Source organism: Dermochelys coriacea, chromosome 9 (assembly GCF_009764565.3).
Source record: "Dermochelys coriacea isolate rDerCor1 chromosome 9, rDerCor1.pri.v4, whole genome shotgun sequence".
Classification (NCBI taxonomy): domain Eukaryota; kingdom Metazoa; phylum Chordata; order Testudines; family Dermochelyidae; genus Dermochelys; species Dermochelys coriacea.
In genome coordinates this window covers 17990024-18017038 of record NC_050076.1, presented here as the reverse complement: position 1 = coordinate 18017038, position 27015 = coordinate 17990024, and the positions used below count along the sequence as shown (strand labels likewise).

General features: G+C 40.9%; 1 protein-coding gene across 1 annotated transcript in view; it reads left to right on the top strand.

Annotated features, from left to right (window-relative positions):
- LOC119861396 (multiple epidermal growth factor-like domains protein 6) overlaps positions 1-27015 on the top strand; it is a 309492-nt gene that overhangs the window by 161544 nt on the left and 120933 nt on the right. The window contains exon 5 of the mRNA XM_043492338.1: positions 9534-9656. Coding sequence (XP_043348273.1) covers positions 9534-9656 — 123 coding nt within the window. The remainder of the gene's footprint in view (positions 1-9533; positions 9657-27015) is intronic.

The window sequence follows — 27015 nt, the reverse complement described above, 5'->3', positions numbered from 1 at the left end:
AGATTAACATTCAAAAATGAGGTGACAATTTGAGAAAGTTCAGGCGCTGCAGCTGGCAGTAGACACAATGGCTATGACAGGTATATAACTGTGAGTTCACTCAATGAATCTGTGCCAAGCTGTCAAATATGTTTGCTTCACTTATCGGATGCATGTTAGTAGCATTTCAGATTTATAGTACTTCATAATCCAGCACAAGAAGAAATATTCATTCTGCTTATTGACTTTATGGAACAAGAAATGCTAATAAAGCATTGAGTGCTTAATAAATACACTAGGGTTGCACTTCACTATCAGAGCAAGAGCTTTGATTTCTATTGAGGTGGATAATTTACAGTTAACGCTGTTAATTTACAGACATAATTTAAGATTTAGAGACAATTACCAATAAAGAAAAAATATTCCTGATTTTTCCTCCTTTTGTTCTTTTGTATAGAAACCAAGTTGTATGGGGAATGGGCATCTCTGTCTATCTCCTTGTCTCTCTTTAGATATTTCTTTATAATATTACATGTGTGTATTGATTAGAATAATGTATAATGTGTAATATCAGAGAATGGTCCAAACTGCAAAGGTTGAGATCTGAACTTCCCCAAAGTTTAGGAGTTACACAGATCTGAAATTTTGGTTTTAGACCCTCTGGGCCATGATTTTCAAAATTGGGTGTCAAAAATTTGTTTCCAAAACCTATATTTAGGCATCTAAGTGTCATGATTTTTAAAAGTTCTGAGCTTCCATTATCTCCCGCTAAGTGCCTGGATGCTCAGCACTTCGAAAATCAAGCACAGTGATTTAGGTGCCTAAATATGGATTTAGGTGCCTAACTCTAGATGCCCAGTTAGAACATATTTATCCAGATATATTTGGTATTACATTACTCATCAGTGACTAAGCCAAGGTATGGGTTATTGGTAATGGAGTTGTACTAAAGGCATCCCAGACTGTGCCTATTTAAAATCTTTATCACTCACCATCATGTATTCTGTATATGCCACATATTTTACCAGTATTTTGGAAACATTTCAGAGTTTTAAAAACATTACTGAAACTATTTTTCATATCCATGCAAAGCAAAATACCTAAGTTACCAGAGTTGCGAGGCTCAGCAAGAGAGAGAAATTAAAACAAATTAATATTCTCTAAAACTTCTCTCAAAGATTTTTGTTAACCAAAAATATCCTTACTTTGAAATTCATTATCACAGATCTTTCCAGCCCTAGAAAGGAGTGCATTACATCCCATTGGTAAGCTTGAAATCTCCCCTTTCCATTGATATTAAGTGCCTGTCTGTAGCCCTGGAGAGGGTGTAATTCCACATTTAGGTGGAAAAGGGAAGAAATATTTCCCAGCTAGGTAATTTTCTAAAAATTGTGGATGCATAAAACTGCTCATGGATTTGGAATGTTGGAATAACTCATAGAGAAAGATTGATTAATTGGCAGAGTGAAGGTGAACTGCAGATCCTTCCAATGAACTGGTTTATTACATAGCTATGACCTCCACATATACATCTGTATGTACAATACAAAATAATGTATAACATATAAATATATTTGTGTATGCAATTTTTTTAAACCCATGTGTCTAAAGTTAGACACTAAAATTTACATTTAGGGTCTGATTATGTGGATACTTATGCCCACGCTTAAATTAATGTGCATGAGTCATATTTGCATGATTGGGACCTTAGACTTCTACATTGCCCCTGAAGTCAGTGGAAGCGGTAGGTGCTCAACACATCTGAAAATCAGGCTACTTATTTGGATGCCCATATTGATTTTGGTGTCTAACTGCATGCTCGAGTCCAAAACAAAGAAGTAAAAGAACTCCTCAAACATGGCTCCTGCTATAGAAGGACAGATGGTGTCGCTAACCTGGGCGGAAGCCAGGGGGGACCCTCTCCCCACTCTTGAAGGAGGGATAGTGGCTTGGTAACTTGGGTGAACCCCAGAGGAACCCCCAGGACTCCTCTCCTTGGTCCAGAAGGAGGATTGGTGGGTAGGTAACTTGGGTAGACCTAGGGTGACCCATCCCAGACCTACCTTCCCGCTCCTGAAGAAGAGATGGCAGCTAGCTAACCTGGGCAGGCTGGGAAGTTGAAGAGGTAGAGGAGACAGTGTGAGGAGATGGTTCCTTTGGCTCCTCCACATGTTTTGCTTCCGGGCCTGCTCCAGAAGAAGAGATGGCAGCTAGCTAACCTGGGTGTGGGGTGCCAGGTGAGAGGTACCAGAACACCATTCCAGCTCCCCAACCAAGTGCTGGAACACTGTTTAGAAGTGCACCGGCATGACTCAAGCACTGGTCTAGCCTTTTTGGTTCTCAGAGTTTTGACATTTTAACCATGATCTCTGGGAGACCATAACTGGGAAAAAATTGGATTAGTTGTTGGATTCATCTTCAAGATAAATATTTTCTGTTTGTTCTGGCCTTGAACTAAAGTTGCCACATGCTAGTACAGGGGTGGGCAAACTATGGCCCGTGAGCCATATCCAGCCTGCAAGCCATTTTAAGCTGGTCTATGAGCTCCCGCTGGGGAGTGGGGTCTAGGGCTTGTGGGTCAGGGGCCGCACCACGCAGCTTGGCCCTGCTGTGGCCGGGGGCCGCACCATGCGGCTCCCGGAAGCCACAGCATGGTCCCACTCCAGCTCCTATGCGCTCCAGTGGCCCCCTCTGGCGCTCCAATGGGACCTGCAGGGACGGTGCCGGCAGATGGGGCAGCGTGTGGAGCTGCCTGGCCACGTCTCTGCTTAGGAGCCAAAGAAGGGACATGCCACTGCTTCCGGGAGCCACTTGAAGTAAGCACTGCTTGGAGCCTGCACCCCTGAGCCTCTCCCCACACGCCAACTCCCCCTGCCCTAGCCCTGATCCCCTCCCATTCTCCAAACCCTTCAATCCCAACCCAGAGCACGCTCCTGCACCCCAAACTTCTCATCCGCAGCCCCACCCCAGAGCCTGCACCCCTTCCCACACACTTGCCCCAGCCCTGATCCCCCACCTGCCCTCTGAAACCCTCGGTCCCAGGCCAGAGCACCCTCCTACACCCCAAACTCCTCATCCCCAACCCCAATTTTGCGAGTATTCATGGCCCACCATACAATTTCTATTCCCTGATGTGGCCCTCAGGCTAAAAAGTTTGCCCATCCCTGTGCTAGTATAACACTTCTAAGCTAATCAAAAGAGTTTTCCCTTGGAATGATGATGGGCTTTACTCATGTGGTATTCCACCAAGAATGGGAATGATTTTACAGATTTTTATTCCACTTCAGTGATCTATTACAAGTCCACTGAGCTATGACATGCACTAAAGTCAGCTTATTATGGTTCAGGGCACACATTAGCCCTGACCATTAGACCACTACAGGGGTGGTCAGTGAAACAAAGGCCCTAGTATATATGGCTGTTTAAAAAGAAGAAGTTGGTTACATACTGAAGATAAACATTATAACCCTGGGATTTGTTTTAAAAATTAGGTCATAGATATGAGATTCTCTTTATCGTCTATTAAAAATTGTTGCAAAAACTTATTAATATACCTTTTAATTCTAGAAAATGGATAATTAATGTGTTCCATAAATCCAAGTACTGTTTTTTTATATTTAAATCGTAAATATGTATGAGAACTCAGCATATCATTTTCTTTCTGGAGGACTTCAGTCTCTCATTGAGGGGGTTTATTTCTTAAGTGAATATATATTTTTTTCTTCTGAAGAGCCTTTATATCTTGATGTAAGTGCCATCTTTTTCCCCTGAGTGTTTCTTTTATGATGACAAAACAGAATTTTTTGTGGATAGTCTCTGTTTTTATCTAAAATTTTTCTTTTTTTCTTTTATTTTTAAACCAAATTTTCAACTGAAAATCAAAATATTTTCAGGGTGGGAGGGACTGATGAAAAGTTGAAATTTCCCCCTGAAAGCTTTGATTAGAAGTTGTTCCGGCCCCCCTCCCCTCACTCCCAGGGGGAACATTTTCAAATCAGCTCCACTACATGATATTCACAGAACTGGTGTGAGTGGCATTAACTACATTTCTGAGAAAAAGAGGCTTCTTCAGATGGTTTCTTCTTTCACATGTTTAGTTTAGAAAAGAAAAATGGAGTACTTGTGGCATCTTAGAGACTAACAAATTTATTTGAGCATAAGCTTTCGTGAGCTACAGCTCACTTCATCGGAATGCATTCGGTGGAAAATACAGTGGGGAGAATGCATCCGATGAAGTGAGCTGTAGCTCACGAAAGCTTATGCTCAAATAAATTTGTTAGTCTTTAAGGTGCCACAAGTACTCCTTTTCTTTTTCTGAATACAGACTAACATGGCTGCTACTCTGAAACCTTAGTTTAGAAAAGGAGATCCATTTCAAGGGAGAAAGCCGCCTTCTCCTAATCTGAAATAATAAATAGCTGAAGGTAATAAAAGAGATTTTGGAGACTTTAAAATCAACAAGGGGATTATGCAGTGATCTACAGTACTATGACAGGTTTCAGGTTACTATGACATTAGACTAACGTCTCTAAGGTGCCACTACTACTCCTTTTCTTTTTACAGTATTATGTGATCATGTGTGTATGAAATATATGAAATACATATGCATGTATCGAGAATCCATGTGTTTACAATAATACATTTAAAACCCATCGTGTTAGACTCTTATACATGTATACGACAATATAGAATATGTAAGGGTCATATAGAAACTATATGATACATGTGGAAGTGGGTTTTACTCCTTTGTTTCAAGAATAAAAATTAAGGTGGCAGGATTAAAAGATCTTATAAAGCGTCTGCTATGGATTGGTTTGTGTGTGGCAATATTGGCTCTACATAAATTTTCACTATTGAACTTGCAAACATCACAATTATTTCTTGAAGTGCCCACATCTTGTTGTTATAGATGGATCAGTAGTCTTGATAACATTGAATTTTTGTCAGACCTAACCTGGTAGACTTGTAATACGTCAGAGAATTTTTGTCATTTATCTTGCAATGCATGAGACAAAAGTGTTTGCAACCTTGAATAACATTGAATGTGGAAAGCAGACTGAAATGTATCATGTGGCAGGGTTTTTGATGGGGCATGGGGGGGGGTAAGTTTGTTTTTTTATGCATAGTATATGAATCTGCCGGTTAAAATCCTGAACACTGTGTGTGTTCTAAGAATACAGAACAGCCCCTGAGGCTTAAATTTGTGGTAGGCATGTTTTATCTAGTCTCTGATCATTTTTTTAGCATTAGGTAACCTAATTCCTTTATTGAGCTCAGAGGACAGATTAGCAAGGCACAAAAAGCAGGAGGAGGCTTTCTAAATGAGAGAGTGGTTACAGGTCAGGGGGCAGAACCTTGGCAAATGTAACTTGACATAGCTTGGAGCTCTGGCAATTTACACCAATTAAGGATCTGGCCCTAGATGCGTTAAGCACCAGCTGAGAGGGAGATGGCTATAGTTCAAAGCAGTGCAAGATTCATTGTGTTTTCTTTTTTAAAACCACTCTACTTCGTGTGCCGGATTAATGTTGATAAGCTCAGAGGAACAGTATGTTTTAAGGAGAAATGTGAATGAGGAGAGTAGGTTTCTTGGCACAGCAGGAGGAGGGGATTTCCTGTTGTAAGAGAGAACTGGGAAGAAGGCATGGCACTTAGGCAAGTGTTAGGACAGAGATGAAGGAAATTGTGGGTGCAGCATATGGAGCAAGAAGGAGAGGAGGAGGAGGAAGAGGTTTGTAATGACACATTACAAATACTCTTTAAAAGGTGTAAACCATACTGTAAACCACAGCTTTTTCATGATGAACAAGAAATAAATGTATTTATGTTCGTAATACAAATACTTGGAAATCAAAAGGAAAGACAATGCATGCTTAAGGACTTCCACATTCAAAGCATATTTTTGGAACTACTCTTGGATAATATCAAAAAAGTAAACATGAATTTCTCAGAAAGTTTAAAAAAGTTTTTGTTTCAAAACACAGAAAAAATTAGATGATATAGGGTGATGTCCATCAGTCTGTCAATATTTAAACCTCTAGGAGGTAGTATAATATTGCCTATTCCTCAAATAATTTTTGGTAAATGATCACATTTTAATGGTGACCACTGACCAGTCCTCAGTACTCCTAATAAATAGAATTGGAGACTGTAAAAGAAGGTTAGCGTGTGGGTCATTATTAGGATTGCCAACTTGGTAATATTTAAAAACCAGACGCTCCAGCAGAAGTGCAGTAACCTCGCTTGCCCTGACTCTTCCCCCGAGGCCCCCGCCCCCCTCCACTCCTCCTCTTCCTCCTCCCTCCCAGTCACTTGCTGCTTTTCCCCTCCCACCCCCACTGCCTGGGTCAGGAGGGGCTCGCCTGCGGAGCTGGGGCTGGGAGCTGCAGCTGCCCAATGCAGGTAGGAGGCAACCTCGGCTGAGTAGGGGCTGATGCGGGTTAGTGACCTAGCTCCTCCCTGCCTCCTCCACCCGCAGAAACTGGACTTTGAGTGTCTGGGTGAGTAGATCTCACGAGACACTGTCAGATCCCTTTTTCAACCGGACTTTCCAGTCGAAACCAGGTACCTGACCACCCTAGTTATTGTTTGTTAACATCAGGCCTTATCCAGATGTCTGGTGGTTAATGGAAGGAAATTTCCTGGAACATGCCTTAATGTTATCATGCAAGACCTAAGGAAAAAGGTATAGATTTCACTGCCAAACTTCACCAGGCCAAATATTAGGCCCAGTTAAATCAAGGACAAAACTCTCATTGACTTCAGAAGGACTAAAATTTGGCTTGCTGTGTCTTTTTAACTTAGCATTGTTTTCCAATATTGTTGAAGATAAAGTGAGACTTCTTTTGTGACCCATTAGACAATGCATAGAGCTATCGAGAAATTAGTTGTGGTGAGTTTGCACACCCTTAGTTTCATTTTGTGTTTCTGATTTCAGAAAACTACAAAAATAAAAGCAAAACGTATTCAAAATTGCCAACTGTAGCCAGGTTTAGTGTGGGTGGGTGGTTTCTACCAAAAGCTGTAAATCAGAAAATTCATCTTAAATCCATCAAAGGATTAGCAGACTTTGGTAAAACTTAAAATGATCCTAGCCCAAGGTTCAGGTTTGTGACAGGTTCCAACAGCTCTTTTATGTGTATATGTAAAATCCCCTTCTTTTTTATCTCCTTTGAAGTACTGTGTATTTCTGTTGAATAAAATCTAATAAATAAAGTTTTAAAAGGGAGGTTTTTTTCCCTGAGAAACACTGAAGTTTCTAATATTAAAGCCATTTCCTGCTTTTGCAGCTAGGACTACGCCTCTCTGTTTTTGCACAATCTTGTCCCCACTCCTCTTGCGTTCCCTCAGCTCTTGCTCTTTAACCTGAAAATAATGTGCCAAAACCACCATTGCTTGCAGAACTGTCACACTCCCAGGTATTGAAAATCCACTGTGTTCCTTAACCCTGGGTTTCTACTTAATAACGTGCTGAGTAGCTCTTCTGTGCCAACAAACCTGTTCAGGACTCTCATCCCCAAATTAAAAAAAAAACAACTTCTTCGTGCAGATTTTTCCTGGCATAGAATTCCTGACATAGTATTCAAGATAATATTAACATTTCAGATCCAGCAGTAATAAGATAAAAACATCACCCAAAAATCTTTTGTGAAATATGTGAGACGTGGCAATGATCCAAATCCACATGTGCTGCTTTTCATTTAATTTGCTATCCCACCAGTATATTTTACAACTTTCCCATTTGGAAAATATTTCCTTAGGACTTTTTTTGTCCATGAGCCCTTTCAACAGGCTATGAGTAGCCTGCTATTACCATTCCCTGCCCCAGAAATTCTAATTCTGAATATATGAATAAATGGGTTGAAAAAAGCCTTCTTAAATATTGAATGGGTAGTCAGTACCAATAATGATTAATTTTCACAGCTCAGGGCAACTGCACTTCTATCCCTCTCCATGGTCCCTCAAGAGCACCCAATCTAGGCTCCTGGTTCCTCAGCAGTCACCTCTCTTTGGCAGAGACCCACATCTCTCTCTCTCCCTCCTGACCATGTGTTTTTCTGGGCTACACAGTTCCCTCCCTACACTGTGATATCCCCAGCAAGCCAACCTGCCTAAACAGGCCAGTGTCTGCACTTTGCTTTCTCTTAGAATGCTATGAACAGCAGTAATTGTCAGCAGTCACAAGTTGTAACTCTTTTTAAACAAGCACACTTGTCCTTAAGGTGAAAGTATTACAGAGAAAACATAAAAACAATAGAAGTTCCTATACTCTTTCCAAAAACCTATCAGAGGTCACCCATCAGTTTTATGGGGCCTCAGTAGGCCAAAGTCCTTCCATCCCTTCCCAGGGACTCTCCTTGTACAAAAGGTCCTGTCTGTTTGCTGGATCTGAAAGAATCCAGTTTAAACTCAGACTGTTCATCCAAAAGTCCTTTCTTGGTCTGTTGGTCTCTGGAAAATCCAGTTTGAACCACTATATGTGAACCTCTGCAGGTTGTGGTACGTCCCTGGTGGCATTACAATCTGAATGAATTTGCCTAATCACTCCACCGTCCTTGGTTCCTGGAGGAGCTGTATGTAGCTGAGGCCTGGCCTGACATGAGTAATTAACACAAGGAGGCCTCCATTCTTGGAAGATACAAATAGGGAGGTAAATGAATCATTAGGTTAAAAACAGAATGTTTGTGCTAAATAAGATAAGTAAATAGTTCAGTAGGTTAAAAAAGGCAGAATGTCTGAGCCAACTAAGATAAGAGGGGAAAAAGCTCAGGGAACTGTTTACTATGAACTAGATAATAAGGGGCAAAATAGGTAAGGAATGCAGAGATAAAATAGAGAGGAAATTGAACCATGGGCAGCGGGGTGGACAGCACATGTTTCACAGGGATTGATTCCTGCAAAATAACCAAGCCAATCCAAAAATGTGATGCAATGTATAGTAAATGCAATAAGATTATAATGTATATAAAGTGAGAGGGTTTCTGTGTAACTTTGGAGCTGTGATATACCCTGAACCCCGCCCCACTGTGTCTGAGTCTGATCAATTGGGTGTAGCACTGCTGTCTGCCAAATAAAGATACCTGAGTGACGAAGGCTGCAGTCGAATTGAGTTTTTTGAAAGCCAAGTGGAAAGAGGTCTCAGGAGGAATCCTAAAACTGTGGTCACGTTTTCCCATGGAATTACATATAGTCCCTGGCCCACATTGATATAATTTTAATACAGTCAGATCTCCCAAAGGTATTGCAGAAAGTTATATATCTGACACATTAATATTGTGGTAAGGGTTTCAGGCAACGTCGGGCTCACTTTGTTAGGCACTGTACACAAACACACAGGAAGACATAGAATCTGCTCTGAATTGCTGAATATCTAGTGCAAGACATAAGCAACAAAAGAGCACATTCTATTTCAGGAGGCTCTAAGGAGCAGCTCTTAGTTGCTTCTTCACCTGTAAAATCAGAAAGGTGCACAGTGTTATTGAAGGAAGATACAATTTAGTCAATGCATACTTTGTATTCAGTGTCTAATTTATATATGCTATTTCCCACTACAGATGTAAATGAATGTACCATTGAGAATGGTGGCTGTCAGGACCAGTGCTGCAATACTATTGGCAGCTACTTCTGCAGATGTCCAGCTGGCCAGAAATTGGGCGAAGATGGAAAATCATGTGAAGGTAACATTCTGCACTGTCTCTCTTTACTGATAAAAAATCCAAGAACATCCTTGGAATGAAAACTGAGAGAGTTACCTTTTATCTAGAGCCAACTGAAGTGCATAAATTCAGAGTTGTCAAGAGTGCAGATCTTCTCCTGTCTGGATTATGAAGATGTAACTCTAAGAACGCTTCAAAGGGTTCTTATGAAAAATGTATTATTTTGCCCTGGATTGGTTTGTGCCATGTTCTGATTATGGCATTTCTATCATCAGTTTATAAACCTGAAGAAAGTGTACACATTTGAAAGTATTTCATCCATTTCTAAAACAAAATGTGCTTATCAGAAAGTACACATACATTTCTGCACTTCAGTTGCAGTTCCACAGCTACAGATTAAGCGACTAAAATAAGATTTGAAATCACATGCTACATAAACCCATTTGCCTTCTTTCTTAGGGAAACATGAAGCCAGATTCCTTGGTAAGATCTGGGGTGAATTTCATCCCTGTGCAAAGGGCCAGCTTCAAAATAGGGTTTGCATGAGACTTAAGTGCTACATAGGTCTTATTTCAGCCCTCTGCACATGGCTGAATTTTATCATGGCTGTTCTGCAGCACTCTGTTAACATAAAACAGCTGTAAACCTGGTCTAACTGGCCCATTAAGCCAGGTTCAAAGCTATTTTACGTCAGCAAACTGATGCAAAGTAGGTAGTGTACTGGTAAATTTGGCCCACAGAGCAGTAGGCTATAGCAGGTGATGCCCTCCAAAAAGGTTTAGTTTATTTCTGAGGTCCCATGTGATCTTTCAGATGTGAACTTAGAAACCACCAGCTAAAACTCTCACTCACGCATGCACACGTGCTGGGACTGGTTATTTGCCAAGCTGTTGCCCTCTATCTTGTGTGGCTGTATTTCCTTGCTGCAGTAAATAAATAGTTGAAGTTCTTTTAGTTCCTTCAGGATGAAATGTGTTTTATGTATGTAGATTCTTACAAAACATATTATCATCTTTCACAGAATGAAGACATTTCTGATAAGATTGTTTTCCCCATTGTACACAATTGTGCAAATTCCTCTCTGCCAGGATTTCATTTTACTTTTGTTCTTTGCCTCCTGATTTTTAGTTAGATACATTGCCGTGTATGTCCCAGATGTTGTTATATTCCTTACTGTATCTCTATAGCTTATTCAGGAACACTGTTTCCCAGACTGGAAGGTTGTAGGATTAGCTTCCACAGCAAGCTATCAGTTGGTATCCAGCTTGACAATATAAATAAGAACTAGATGGGCATTTTCTTTTGATTGAAGTGTTTTTTGTGGTTGGGTTTTTTTTTTGTTTGTTTGTTTTTTAACTGAGATCCTATGTGCTTCCCTTTGATGGATTTTTATATTCCAAATACACAAACTCAGAAAAAGTGTACATTAATTCAAAGAGTTTTATTACTTTTCTTCAGTCTCCTGTTATTATCTTTAGTGATTCCTCGGAAATGTTTCTGTGAACAAGTTTGTATATGTTTATATTGTTGAATACTTACAGTTTTCAAATTTGCTTTAAAGTAATTAATTGAGCTTCCAGGTAATCCTTCTTGTACTGAAAGCAAAGATTACCCATCTTACTCCTAAATTGTTTAAATAGAACAACACAATTTTGGTGAGAGCAGTAATGAGCTAGTTATGTATGTCTCCTCCTCAAATGTGGCATTACATTCTTTAAAAGGTGAAGCTAAGGATGTTTGACTCTCCTGTCAGGCATTTCCTTATGAGCAATTACAGAGGAATGTGGTGGTAGCCTTTATGAAGCTTATTTAAAACAATAGAAATAGCATAAGTGTACAATTACAGTGCTCACCATTGAAGTCTTTACAGTTTTTTCTTTTGTTTAATGATCATTAAAACATTAGTTATTTATTGTAATAAGCCAGTGGTTTTCAACCTTTTTCATTTGTGCCCCCCTAAAAAATTTCCAAATGGAGTTGTGGGCCCCTTTGGAAATCTTACACTTAGCCTGTGGACCCCCAGTGGTCTGCATTCCACAGCTTGAAAACTGCTGTCAAGCCAATGGAATACCACAAGTATAGCAGGGATGATCATTACTTGCAAACAGCTATTGTAAAGATTTTAATGACAGCCAGTGTGCATCCATATGTTCCTGTAGCCACAATACCTTCAGCTATGACTTCATCAGATTTAACAAGATAAGTAAGTTTCTACTTGGTCCTTTTTGGATGGAAGACCTCAAAGTAAAACTAAGGGTGCTTTGGGAAGTGATGCTGATAATTCAGGAGGTGGTACACTACCCCTTTAAGTTGGTCCTGAGCCACTGCCCATTCATGATGCTACGTTGTACTGTGTAGACGGAGGTGCCATTTTGCAGATGTGGTCTAAAACTGATCACTTTGTTGTCATTAAAATTACCAGGGCATTTTCGAAGAGCAGGGCTGTTAGTCAGTTTGATTACTTATATTCTGTTAAATGCATTCGATGAAGTGAGCTGTAGCTCACGAAAGCTTATGCTCTAATAAATTTGTTAGTCTCTAAGGTGCCACAAGTACTCCTTTTCTTTTTGTGAATTTCCTCTGCCATCTCAGTTGCGTATCGTATTCAATTTTAGTCCTAATTTACAGCATAGCATTCCTGTATATTGAACGGCTTCCATGCTCCATCCCCAAAGTGCTTTTACTTCCCTAATGAGAGAAGTGATTGATCACAACACATTTTTAAAACACTTTGAGATGTGTTAGGATGAAAGCTGCAGCACAAACGTGAAATTTAAATATTGTAAAGGCATAGCATAAATAATGTGGACATTGTTATTTCTAATTTAGAGGATAATTACAGTTTTGGTCTTAATATCTTCAGAAAATTACATCACCTGCCAATAAACAGTAGATATATCATCAAGAAGTAGGTCCCAATTTCTGATTTTGTGTTATCCATCCATAGTAGTGGGGCTGAAGGGAAAGGAGAGAAGTGGGTTGTAACTAATTTACTAATCCAACAGCACAACAAAATTTACCATTGTCCATGAAATTGTTTTAACAAGATAAAAATCTGAGCAGTTTTAGCAAACCATTGGCCTGATCTTATAAGGTGCTGAGCAGCATCCTCAACCCCTATTAGCTTCAATGGTAGTAAAGATGGACAGTGCCTTGCAGGATTCAGGCATACATGAATACAGTTGAAGAAAGGTGAAATAATCCTAGAACAAGTTACTGTGCTCAGCATTAACTAAGCCTTTATAACTTTTTCTCAGGGTTCTGTTGTTCATTAACAGTGCTGCATGGAGAATGAGATTGAATGGCACTGCATGGAACTTTCAGTGCCGAAGATTCTATGGTCCTTACCAATCATGTAAGGACCATTTTTTAGCCAGATGTGAGATTGTGATGACAGGATATATAATCCATAAGTATATACAATACAATACTTTGCATTACCTTACTGAACAATGCTTACATCTGGCAGTAAATTGCAGTATGGTGAAGTAATGCACAGCTGAATAAAAATGCTAGAGGAGTGGGTTGATTAGCCTTTCAGAACTAATTCTGCATCTGTTGTGTTATGACAGTTTTATCTCCCACATCCCCAGACAGACTGACACTGGAGAATTAAGGATTTCACGTCTGACAAGCAAGGAACTTTTTGGCTTAGATTTGTGCACATAACCGGTTTGGACATAAAAGTCAACCTTAACCTGCACTCTTCAGGTCAAATCTGGGTCCCATTAAAATTAATAGCAACACTCTTTTGACTTTAATGGGGAAAGGATTTGGCTCTAAATCACTGGGAGACTAATGAGATGAATTCCTCTCTGGCATAATTTTAAAGTCTGTGGAAGTACTGTGCAGATGAATGTGGTCCAATAATTCTGGGGCAAATTCTGTTGCCCTTACATTAAGTAGTACCTTACTCTGCAAGTAGTATAGTTAACTTCAGTAGATTAATTTGAAGAGTAAGATTGTACTCATAATGACTAAGGGTGGTGCAAACTTTCAGGTTGTTTACATATTGTATCACTGTCTGTACTTGATTGTGGCGGAGAACCATTAACTCAGAGGAGGCAATATGGCCTAGTGAAAGTAAACTAAAGTAAGACTTGGGAGACCTGGGTTTTTGGTCCCAGTTCTGCCGCTAGTCTGCTGGGTAAACCTTGGGCAAGTCATTCCCTGGCTCTTTGCCTCAGTTTCCCCATTTTTAAAATGGGATTAATGGTATTGGCCTCCTTTTGTAAAGTGCCTTGAGATTACCTGCTGAAAACCACAAGAAGAACTAAGTATTATATTTCTGTATACCACAAGAGTGCTAATTATATATAACAGTAAGAAAAAATAGTCTTTTCCAAAATACAAAGTTTCAAAATTCCACAATATCAATATAATCTAAATTCTGACTTGTAAAGTATGATGAGATAAAGCATGTGTTTACATGTGAATAAGATACAGAAGTCAGATAAAGAGGTCATGACCCTATGTTAACCCTCTTTGGTAGGCTGTCATTTCTTATTTATATCATCATGTTCTCATCCATCAAGACCACTGTAGCTAGAGACTAGTGAAGTCATATGATTAGTTATTGACAAAAGGGAGCTTTTGTCTTACCAATTAGAGTAATATTCCTATCCTTGTAACTTGATCGGTGGACATCCCTGGGAGTTTTTGTTAAACTTCTGAGCGTTGGCAGATTTCCTGACCTTTGTAAGATATGACCTCTGAGACTATTGAATTATAGGATAGTTATTGTCTAACTCTAAGACCACCATTGTTTATCCTAGTAATATAATAGTCATGGATGTCAAGTGATTTATCTTGATTGTATGTCTGAAGAAAACTCTTTAAATAGAGATTCCAAATAATAGCTAATAGCTTAATTTTAAAAAAAAATAAAGGATTTGTGTAAGAGAAAGAAAATATGTGTTAAAATGGCCGCAAACATTAATTTATGCTGTTAAATTTTGTGTTTTAGTCATAACTTATTCTTTGGCCAGAAGAAATCCTACATTTTGCTGTTGAGGTTCAAAGTGCTGATTCTGCATTTTGGATTGATCTCCTGACCTTCCAGTCACCATTCCAAGCAGTGTTCCTCAAAAAAATGTAAGATCCTACTATTTTAGGAAGAAAATATTTTATGAAGAAAAGCCATTGGGCCAGTTTGTTCTCTGTTGCAGGGTCTCTGTTCAATATAGGATGAGACATGAACCTATTGGTGGGATTCAAGATGCTTTTACAATATCTAGTCTTGTTAAATTCCCACCATTTTTACACTATTCTGTGACAAACCATGACTTAGGTTTATGCTTAGCTCAACTCAAGAGCACCTGGATAGAAAAAATACAGCAAATATAAAAGATACAATATAGGATGAAAAACTGGCCTCTTCTGAATACATGTGCGGCAAGTGCCGGTTACCAACATCACTCAAAACTTCCTTAGTGACTATGCTAAAGGACTCCCACGTAGAATGGGGAAAACTGACCTTTTATCCCCTCAACTTTAATACACCATTGTAAGAAATAGGTACAGTGCCATGGATCTTCATCTGGCTCCTAATGACTATGGTACAGAAAAAGAATCTTGAAAAATAACAAGTTAAAACATCAGCTGATAAATAACAAAGGAAAATCAATTGTAGGTCATTGGACATTCTTTTAATGGGGTGAGATGAATTGATTGGATCCTGATTAATTAATAGCTTAAGGCAGGCAGAAACCTGAGCTGAATGTTGCACTGCTAGATGAACACTTGAGATACTGTCAGTATTTTAAAGAAAGCTGCAGTTTGGTTTGGTCAATCCCTTCTAATTTGTTGCAGTATTCCAACCTCATCCACTCAGTTGCATGCTCAGGAACCCCATGAACCTTTCTTAACCCACATCTACACTACACGAAGTATAGTGGCATAGGTACAGCACCATAGCCATGCCAGCATCATCCCATATTGTAGACATAGCCTACAGTGATGGAAGGTTTTTTTCTGGCTCTGTAGGAATATCACTCGCTCAGTGACAGTAGCTAGGATAATGCAAGCATTCTTCCATTAGCTTAGCTGTGTCTACACTGGGAAGTAGGTCGGGATAGCCACAGTATTCCGGGGTATGAATTTTTCACACTCCCTGGCACCGCAGCTATTTCAACCTAAATTTTAAGTTTAGACTAGGCCTGAATCTTGCTAAAATTTATCATGTACCAAACGATAAACTCAGTCATTTCAGAGCACAAATATGCAATCACAATTCTATTTTTGCTGATACCCAAGATCAGTAGAGAGAACAGTAAGCTTTTACTTCACTTAACCTGTGTTGGGCAGACAAGGAAGAAAGCCGGAATTTCGTCCTTTTTTGTAACAAGGGTGCAACCCTGCTTAGGAAAACTGCCTGACATTATTAAACCATTAGGGTTATTCTAACTGTTTCATTTTGAATTGTTTTTAATTATACTAATTTACATTTCCCTTGAGTTGTTTGTGACTGTTGTTAGAAGTTGCTTGAAATGCTTTAGTTAGATACAGAGAGTTAGCTGGTATATATCTGAAAGCTGATGAGTGCCAGAGTCGAGAGGACTGGTCATGGTAAACACTCTGCTAGCAGCCATCCTGTTATAGCAGAGGAGGTCTAACATATCTGCTCCATTGCTTGTAAACGCAACAGCATTGCAAAGGGATCGTATCGCTGATAACCACATAAACACAATATAAATACGTAGGCAGATGGAAGACTGAGCCCTATTTAGAGTACATCACAAAGGTCTAGTCTCAAGGTGAGAAAGGCATGGGTGCAGTAACTGTAGCAAAGTACAAAGCATAAGAGACATTTTCTCTTGTCTCACTAGGCACATATTAAAAAATGTACCTCTACTCAACATAGAATACAAGCCTAGGAACTAACAAGACTCTTAAATTGCAAATCTATGTTACAAATGGTAGCTGTGCTTTCTTCACCAATTTTTCTAGTCACTTTCCCAGCCAGCCTCCATCCTGTCTGGATTGGGCCACAGCCAACAAACCCTCACCAATACCCAAAGTTCTTAGAGACAGTGGTCATTTCCATTGCACCAACAGCTTGGGAGAGAGCAGAGATTTAATATCATCAGCCTGCTGAAGATGCCACCATCTGCAGCATCTTTCTAAGTCCCTACCAGCCTCCTTGTACATGTTGAACAAGAAGGATAACAAGATGGACCCCATAATACCCCACATAAGAGATCCTTCAGGGTAGAGGAGCTGCTCTTTCAGATATCTCCCTGAAAAAATGAACAGAGTCTTTAAAGAGCGAATCCATCCACCCTGGATAAATCCTTGATTGACTAGAATTGAGGAAATCTGAGGATTTCAGGTACCTGTTAAAGTTTTCAACCAGTTTTTCAAAAAATGGGAGATTTTACACAGGCCAATGGTTAGCAAGATGGTCAGTGTCGAGAGCAAGTTTCTTACCAGAGGCTTTGTAATAATAGCATCATTAAGAACAACCAGTATTCTGCCCCATGAAGGAAGATGTCAACCTATGCTACTATTTCCCCACTGTCTTTGTCCAATGGGTCTGACTTGCATGTTGTAGCCCAGAATTCCCCTTATGCCTCCAGAACATCAGATTTGAAACCATCTATACCTCAAGCAGAGAAAAGTGTTTGTCCCTTTAAGGCCCTGCTCTTTCATTGTAGAGGCAGTTTATATGATCCCAAACAAAAATCTAGACTGAAAATTCACAGGACACTTCATCAACAAGCTTCACACTACATCTAGTTGTCAAATTATGGCAGAAAGAATTTGGTTTGGTATGTAATATTGGTATGTGACACATCTTCATACAGTGTATCTTCTGGTATGTTAAGAGCAGGATATGCTATGTAAAGGACACTTATCCATAGTCCTTAGACAACTGACATCCTGTGTCACACTTAACTTATTAGATGAATTATTGATGACCTGTTTGACAGAAGAAAAAGGGAAAAAAATTTCCAGAGATCATCGGCCTCCCCAACAAAAGCAAGTCTTGGTTCCCGTCTCCACACTCTCAGCTGCTCAAGCCTACATTGTGTTGGAGAGCTAGTCAATGCTGAGTACAGAGGCATCTCATGGACTGGTTCCACTAAGCTTCTACATTCTGTAACTATCCAGGAGGATGTGAGAAGCATCATGTGGACTAGTGACGGGCAACCCGTGGGCCACACACAGCCCATCAGGGTAATCCCCTGGCGGGCCTCAAGACAGTGTTTACATTGACTGTCCACGGGCATGGCCACCCGCAGCTCACAGTGGCTGCGGTTCACCATTCCCGGCTGATGGGATCGACAGGAAGCAGTGGCCAGCTCGTCCCTGTGGCCCGCGCTGCTTCCCACAGCTCCCATTGGCCGGGAATGCTGAACCGTGGCTACTGGGAGCTGCAGGCAGCCGTGCCTGTGGACGGTCAATGTAAATACTGTCTCGCGGCCTGCCAGCGGATTACCCTGATGGGCCACAGGTTGCCCGCCACTGAGTGTGGACTATACCAGTCAGGAGGAAATATTGAGCTGGAACCATAGACTTTCTTTTGTCTGGAAGGGACTGGTTTCTTAGAGTTGGAGAGAATGGCGATCATTCACTACATATTTTTTTCTGTGTCCAATTTATGCATGTGTGAACTTGCACAAAAAGTTTGTATGAAACATGCTTGTATGAAAAGTTTATGCTGTTTTACACATCAGCTTTGACATTTAATTATTAGGAATGTAATGTAGCTTAATTAACTAATGTATGAAAGTGATTTGAGTTTTTAAGTGAAAAGTGCTTTATAACAGCATACCAGTGCTATTATGTTCTAGGCCAGTGGTTCCCAAACTTGTTCCACCGCTTGTGCAGTGGAAGCCCCTGGCGGGCTGGGCCGAGCCAGTTTGTTTACCCGCCATGTCCGCAGGTTTGTCCGATCGCGGCTCCCAGTGGCCGCGGTTCGCTGCTCCAGGCCAATGAGAGCTGCTGGAAGCGGCGGCCAGTACATCCCTTGGCCCGCCAGGGGCTTTCCCCGCACAGGGGGCGGAACAAGTTTGGGAACCACTGTTCTAGACAGAATACAGTATTTATTTTAAAATTCTATGAAAAAAATCAGACTCTAGAAAAGATGTTTGTAGATGTTTCTAGGACATTAATGATAATTTTATGATTAGCTGGTTTGTAACATTAATGAATAGTTTTGAAAGACAGGTTATGGAGAATGTTAACATTCCACTGTGCTGATTGACAATTATTAGTATATTTTAAACCAAGGAAAAGAAATGCTGTATTGTTGCGGCTGACTAGTGTGAATTAAAAGTTGGGTAATCTTTTCTGCAATTATGAAGACACGATTGTGGTTATCAAGGAAGAAAATGTATTCGTACCTTTTTTTTTTTAATAATTGTGTTGGAAGAGTTTTGTAAGCTTGAAATTGAAGCTCCAGTCAAGGTCTCCGAAATTAATGAATAGCAATTTTGTGCTGAATCAAACATTGTGAATAATTAAATAACAGCTTGCTTTTAGAAAGGTATTTACCAGCAAATAAAAGCATCTTATAAACAGCAGATGAATAATCTTCATCTTGAACATGTCTCAAATGTAGATTGAAACTTAATAACTCTAACCTGGTAAGAAAGGTTTAGAATCTTCCAATGAATATTGTAAACAGAAAGTGATAAAACATTTTTTACACTGTTCCCCAGTATATGTGCATATTTGCCTTTCAGTAGAGAGTATAGTGTAGGAAAAATATTTCTTTTTCTGTGGTTTTGCCTGTTGTGCTATGTAAACAATGACTAATGACAGATACAGAGCTATACGGAAGTAGAACTCTGGAGAGTCCTTTATGTCTCTTGTTACTGGAGAGAAACTAATGCTATTTTTCACTGGGACTACTGATAAGCGTCTCATTCTTTAGTGAAACATCCCTGGGTTGAGTGTGATATACCCTTAATAAAGTTTTAAAATGATGCATGATAAAATCTAAAAGAAACACAAATCTGTCAACACTTTCATTAAGAACAGCAGCCCAAAGGAAATGATCCAGATGGAACTGTCAACAAGATCATAATAAGCTTCATCCTTCCCTACGTTTCCTGAACAGATCAGTGGTTTGACCAATGTAGGGCTTGATTATTTAAAATCCAGTGACATGGCTACTTTGGGGGTTTTAATTGTGAGTGATTAGGACACCACCTTTGAACACATTGCACACATGCTTATCTGTTCTTTGAGAAAGCCCTCAGCAATGCTGTACTAATGGTTACCCTTTCAGAGGGGATTTCATGCAAATAGGAGTGTGCAGAGTCAGCTAATAAAAAAGGGACATCCAAAGAGTTAATCTGACAGCTATAGTGTTAGGGAACAAGAGACAGCATTCTGCTTTTGCCATTATCCTGTGTTAGAACCAGTTTCCGGAAGTTCTCTGTATGAATGGACTGTAGGGTTAGGTTCTGTTAATGCTGTAATGGTATAATGTCTCCCCTTCTCTTCCCTGGATCCCAGAGATGGCTCTCTGCAGGGTCTTGGGTATGTGTGTCAGGAGAAGTTGTGAGCAAGATTAGGTCCAACTAGATGATCACAATGGTCCTTCTGGCTTTATAATCTATGAAAGTGGGCCAAGGTGACATATGTTGTTTCCCACTCACTGAGAATCTACTCAGGAGTTAATGCTTAGCCTGGGGTTATGTTGGCTCCTGAGAAGAGCCATCTGCATTGTGGAACTTTATTGATGAGAGGCCCCAGGAACTAGTGCCTGAAAGGAAATCCCAGCGGAGCAATTCTAAGGGGGAACTGGAGAAGATGAACTGTGCCCTATGGCTCCAGCAGATTCTCAGAGATCTGTGAAGTTTGGGGGTTGATTTCCCTGTTACATCAATGGGAAGAAGAGTCAGATCCTGCCACCCCATCCCTCTCCCCCCTCCCACTCCTGCTGTAAGTAAGAGCAAAATCAGTTTAGAGATCTTTGAAGTGTAACTGCTGCATTATGTGAGCGACTCACACTTAATAAAATAATTTTGATTGACAGCAGTTGTACCAAATCTGTTTGTACCATGATGGCTTATGCTCCAATTGGTTTACAGCACAAATCCATCCACAAAATGACGTAAGGCTTTTTAGCAACTGAAGTAGGACAAGTTTGTGACAAACAGCGTTCGCCTTTCAGACACAGCGAGTATATACTGAAGCTGAGGACAAATCACATTATGAAGGCCTTTGTGTGATCATAGTGCTGTTGTATATCCTACTTACTTGTGTGATAAGAGGAACCTCTCTACCCACAATGCTATCCTGAAGCCACTTATTGAACTCAGCAAGAGGGCTGTTAACAAAAAAGGAGATGTTTTCATAAGATGCCTATTTTTCTCTATTTGTATTCCATAATTATTTCTTTTCAAACGTGTCATGTCCTGCTGAGAGAAGGTACTGATGGACACCCTTCTTGACACCTTTTACCCTCCCTGGCTGCAGATTTTGAATTGTATGGTGTTCAACTGGCCATATCACACTATCTGTTTTTAAGCAGCACTCTCTCTGTTGACTTCCTGCCAGTTGGGAGCGGATTCTGATTTGAGAAGTTTTTGTTTAAAAATTGATGGCATGACAGGGTCCTGTAGCTGCTTCTACAAGCACACTTCACATTAGAAAAAGTTGAAAATAAGATTGAATCAAATCTGCTGTGATAGTGATAACTTTGACCCACTTGAATTTAAGAAGAGTTTTCCTGCATGTGGAACTTCCGTGAGTGTTTAGTTGCCGTGTTTCAACTTCTCATGGTGCGTAGACAAGCCTTCTGTCGTGGGGGTCCTCTCCCCGCTAGGGTGCCTCCTTCTGGCCACTTTGGAATTAGCTCTTTCCAGGTACAACACCCACTTCTGCTATTCGCTGTACACCTGCTGCCTCTTTCTCACACCCTCTGCAACTCAGGGTGTTCTGTCTTTCTGACTTGGCCCTCCTGTCAGGTCACTGTGTTTTTTCCCCCTCCAGAAGGTCTGCACCTTCTGAAACCTTACTACCTTTTCCTACACCCTCTCCACCTTGTTTTCCTTCTGTGTCCCTACTGTCCAGAGAGTGGCTACAGGCTCCCTCACTGAAGCCCCATTCTACTGCTAGCTTCCTGGCTTTATCCTAGACCCACCTATTCCTTCCAAGCTGGGTTCTGTCGTTATTCAGGGGTTACATAGGCCAGTCAATTCCCCTTAGCTGTGGTCTATCCAGTTAATTGGCCTTTTCTCAGCCTCCTTTAACCCCTGTGAACACCCCATCACACCTTCCTATACAACCTTTCTGCACAATAAACACAATTTACTGTATATATCATTCCTTGTTTTGTGTAGATAAAGCTACTGGTGTTTTGTTTTTCTGGTCAGTGATTCTTGTGGTTACATCCCTTATATAGTTTACCTCTTCTGGCAACATTCTTCACTCATAATCTCTTCCTATGTGTATGGATTTCATAGGGAGATATGGGTTGTGCTGGAGGCAAACAGTGGTGCCAAAATATCATTGTGCTTAATGGTAGCAATGACACTAATGGTGTTTTGACCTGCCTCTCTCAAATTTTACATACAGTTCCAAGATTCTGAACAAGAGAATTCTAGTGTTGTTGATGAAGAAGGAACAAAATTGCACTCATCTGAAATGTGAAAAAGAGGTGTTTCCTCACTGCTTTGTGAAAATGTCACCGTGCTTCTCTGAGGTCTGTCCTTGAGAATTATCCAATTTCTTATTTTAATCTCTTACCCTGACTTTCCTGCAAAGTATTCAGTCCCAAAACTTGCTTAATTCTCATGTGTGTATATACATATTATTGATGAAGAATGCCTTGAAACTCTAATTAGGGCTGCTTGAATCTAAAGCAGTTTACATATCACAGGCTTACATAGCTATCAAACAGATGCTTTCCCTTTTTCTCATTCAACTGACACTTTCATTTTCTCTGCATATTATGAGGGCCAAGCAGTGATGTGTCTTGACTCCTGAGGCTTCATACCATTCCATATCAAAAAGAGGATTAGAAATAGTTTTAGCTGTCAAGTGAGTTAAGTTTGTCTTCCATGGAGTCTACACTTTCAAATGGCCTCTTTATTGAATTTAAAATAGCTTTCTTTCTTGACCTTGTTTAAATTAAATGGACAGTTTTCATTACAGTCTGCAGAGTTCCCAGCTACAACATATGGTTTGCATATAGGAATAGAGGGTGAAGGGCTCAGTACCATTTGTTGTGCTGACCCACTGTTCAATTATCTAAGAGGAGACTGGCATGTCAGAAACTGAATGTCAGCTAAAAACAAAAATTTAGACACCAATTAATTTCTCTTCTGCGATCTCTTTACTTAACCATTTGTGTTACTATTTATGTATAAAAGTAAATGAGTAAATAAAAAGGTAACAGTGTTAACAACATTGACGTCCTTGGGGAATGCCTGCAGAATGAATATGACAGCCTACATACCGAAACCAGTCCTTAGTGGGGGCCAAGCCCAGACCTTCAGGTATGATTGTTTGTGGCAGCACCTTCAGTGTGGCAAGGGAGTGGTATTCAGACTTCTCAGGCTGGGGGGGCGGGAGGCTATTTTCCCTCAAGTGCTCCTTTCCCAAAATCAATTAATCAATTAGTGAGACTCACCTAAAATCAATCATCCATCCATCCATCACTTACATGGTCTCCATAACCATAGTATCTGAATGCTTTACAGTCATTAATGTATTTATCTGCACAACTCCCCTGTGAGGTAGGGACTGCATTATCCCCATTTTACAGACAGGGAACTGAGGCACATAGACTAAGTCATTTACCCAAAGTCAGATGGGAAAACTGTGGCACAACAAGGAACTGAACCTGGATCTCCCAAGCCCTAATCACTAGGCCATCATTATTTTCAATTAATTGGGGTACTGCTCCCCTAAAATTAATTGCTGCTGCCTTTTATTTTTTGTGAGACTGCTGCTGCTGCTCCTCTTCCAAATGCTCCCTTTTGTAGGATTCCAGGTCCTCTTGCACCACCTGCTGTGGTGGTTTCTTGCTGCCCTTGCCCTCCCACACTTGTGAAGACTACCTGGTGCCAGCTGCCTGCTTTCTTAGTACCACCTCCCCTCCTGTTAAAGAAGCAGCCACTCAGAGGCTCTTCATTCCGCTCCACTCCTGGAAAAGAAGTGATCAGGAAATAAATCTTCACTTCATAGTCAAATACAAATAGTTCCTTCTTAACACAGTCACCCTAGAGGGTTAAGAATTTAGAACTCAGAGGGGCAGAGGCTGGACCCTTCTTTCCTGTACTAAGCACTCTCCAGACACTGAGAAGGGACAGTCCCTGCCCTGAGGTGCTTACAGTCTAAGGACAGTAGACAGAAGTATGGAGAAAAGGAACAAAAAATGAGAGAATTCTATATAGGTTAATGAATCATGGTAGGCAGGCAACACAGCGCAACATCTAAAACACAGGCCCTCTCGTTTGATGTAAAGAGTAACTCCTTCCTCTGTAATTTGGTGCCAGGTTGTTACAGTCACTGGGAGAGCTACTAGAAGGTGACACGCTGAAACACACCACAGGCTTGTCTACTGCAGTGTGGACTACGGAGGTGTGAATTGCAGAGTGCACCAAAAATGTGCACTCTTATTGCCCATCGTAGACACTGGGTGTGAGAACTAAAAGGTACCAAGTTGGCATTCCTGTAGTCCTGTTAGAAAGAGGACTGTGTTAATGTGAACTGGGAACCTTTTAGTTCACACCAGTAGCATCCACATGGGGCCGTTGGAGCACAACATTTTGGTGCACACTACAGTTCACATCCCTTTGACAGCACTGCAGCACAGTGTAGACAAAGCCTAAGTAGATATTGGTCAGAAGTACCTCGTCCTTTACTGTGGGTACACAAAAGCCGTGGTGCTGACTAGATTCATTGCTATGACAAGGGACTCTTTTCCATTCTGTTCCCCATTTACTGAGGGGATTCCTTCACAGGGGGTTAGTCAGGTTAAGAATCTTGATATTATTTTTGACTTTATCCATGTGTCGGATATTGAGATGTACCCATCTTCCTCTTCAGCACAATTTGTTCCAACTATTTCCTTTATTATCCTTGTGAGGAGAAGCTTGTCTAGGCACCACTTTTTATAATGGTTCCCTACCTAGGTCAGCAGCAGGGTCAGAACTTGGACAGTCAGGACTGCAGCACAGACCTCTGCCACTTGATGTAAGGGAGTAAACTCTATCAGACAGTTGCAATTGCAGGCTGTTGTCCTCTAGTAGACCAGCCATGCCAGGGGACAACATGACACATATTGAATTAGTGTAGGTTAAGACTAAACTAAAACCTAGGTGTGGAAGAAGCCACTTCTTGTCCTCTAGTTTCAATGGTTACTTTTGTCTTACTGAGGCAATTGCTATTCTTCTTATATTATTTAGTACAGGTATATATCTTGTATTGTTTTCCTTTCTCATAATATGTAAAAAATGTAAGAAATACAAATGTTATGGCTCAGATTTGCAGTTTAAAATTTGATAGCTTTTGCCCGTACTCTCCCTTCCATCAGTATGGGTATGTGGGAAGCAGACAGAGGTTGTTCTCTATAATCAGTATTTCTGCTTTTCTCTCAGGGGAACTTTTGTTACCATTTTTTTATGCAGTCTTAAACTTTGCCCATCACAACTGTTATGTTTTCCTCTGAGGGTTAGACAAATTGGTATTTCCCTCATAAACAAACCAATAAAGCAAATGTTCCGTATTTCAAAAAGCATGCAATCAAATCTCAAAATGATACAGTCAAAAAAAAAAACCCCAACTATAGTAATCCACTGTACTGTAGAATATATCAGTTGAAATATATGTATTCAGAACTTTAAAATATTGATGTTAATACATAGATTTATGAGTGGATAGGTGTAAATTGTCAATACAGCATGGACATTTTCAAATTCAGCTTGGTATAAGTGACTGTAATTCCAACATAATAGCTTGTTGACACTCTTATTCCTCATTACTACTCTACTCTTAGACTTATTTATACCCACTCTTAGAGGGTATATAAATCCAGTGGGTTAAGCAAAACAGGAACAAGGCACTCTTATTCTACAATAAGGGTGTCAACTCATTGAGTTAATCAGAAACAGTTAACTTCATATATAGACAAGCCCTTATACCACGTATACATTTGTCCCTTAATGGCACTCTAGAAAAGCTTATTTTGTCAATTTTAGGCTAATAAGATTTCTTTTGGGACTGATCTTCAAGTGACTAGGAAGCTATCCTGGTTCTTTTTGTGCATCTGTGTTATTTAATGACTGTTTTGAACACACATTGTGCAAAGAAAAGCTGTCTAAATGAATAGAAAATGGTTGAACATACTGTGACGGGGCAAGGCCAGATGGCTATGGAAGAGTAGTCTTATTGGGATCTGGGAAGTGAACGGGCAAAGCCCATCCACTGCTAAAGGATCACCCCCAGCCTAAAAGGGGGATCCACAGGACCTGGATACCCAAAAACTTCCGGGGGACAACTAATGAAATAACAGGGACAGGAGTGTGGTCAAAGGGTCAAACGAAGGAAACCGGACGGGGACACCGAGAAGAGAACCCCGGACAGTGCCCACTGCTCCTCAAAGGCATCAAGGGAGTCAGAGGACACCACCCAGAGGAACTCTGCCCGGATACGTGAACGGACCGAGGATCGGAAATAGGCCCCACAGTCACAGGAGACTCCATCAGCCAACTTCCTCACTCTGGTTTTATAGATGGCCGTTTTAGCTAGGGCCAGGAGGAGGTTGACCAAGAGATCCCGTGACTTTGTGGGGCCACGGATAGGGAGTCCATAGATAAGAAGGTGAGGGGAGATGGATCGCCTCCATAGAAAGGGAGATGGATGTGGGATCGAACAAAGGCACCCCGGGCCTGCTGGTCCTCGAGGGTCCGGAGCTCCTCCCGCTTCTCCCGGCACGCTCCGCAGAGGGGTGGATCCTCGGGGCTGGCATCCAAACACCTCTCCATCTCCAAGACCTCCCGTTCCAACTGCTCTATCGCCGCATCCCTCCGTCGGCTGGCGCCCCGGGTGTAGTCACGGCAGAAGAGCCATGCGCGCACCTTCCCTAGGTCCCACAACCTCCACGCCGAGGGAAAGGCACGCCGCTGCCCTCGCCAGGCCAGCCAGAACTCCCGGAAGGATGCCACGAAGCCCGCATCCTCCAGCAAGCTGTTGTTAAAATGCCAATAGGCTGGCCCCGGCCTCTCCGCGCAGAGGGAGGCTGTCATGGTGGCTAAATGATGCTCAGAAAATGGGGCTGGCTGGATGCTGGAGGAGTGGGCTTGTGAAAGATGAAAGCATGATAAATAAATAAATGAGGAAGGCGGACGCCTGCTGATAGATTTGCAACCGCTCCGGATTCGCTGCCGGGGCTTAGATGTTGACGAGGTTGACTACG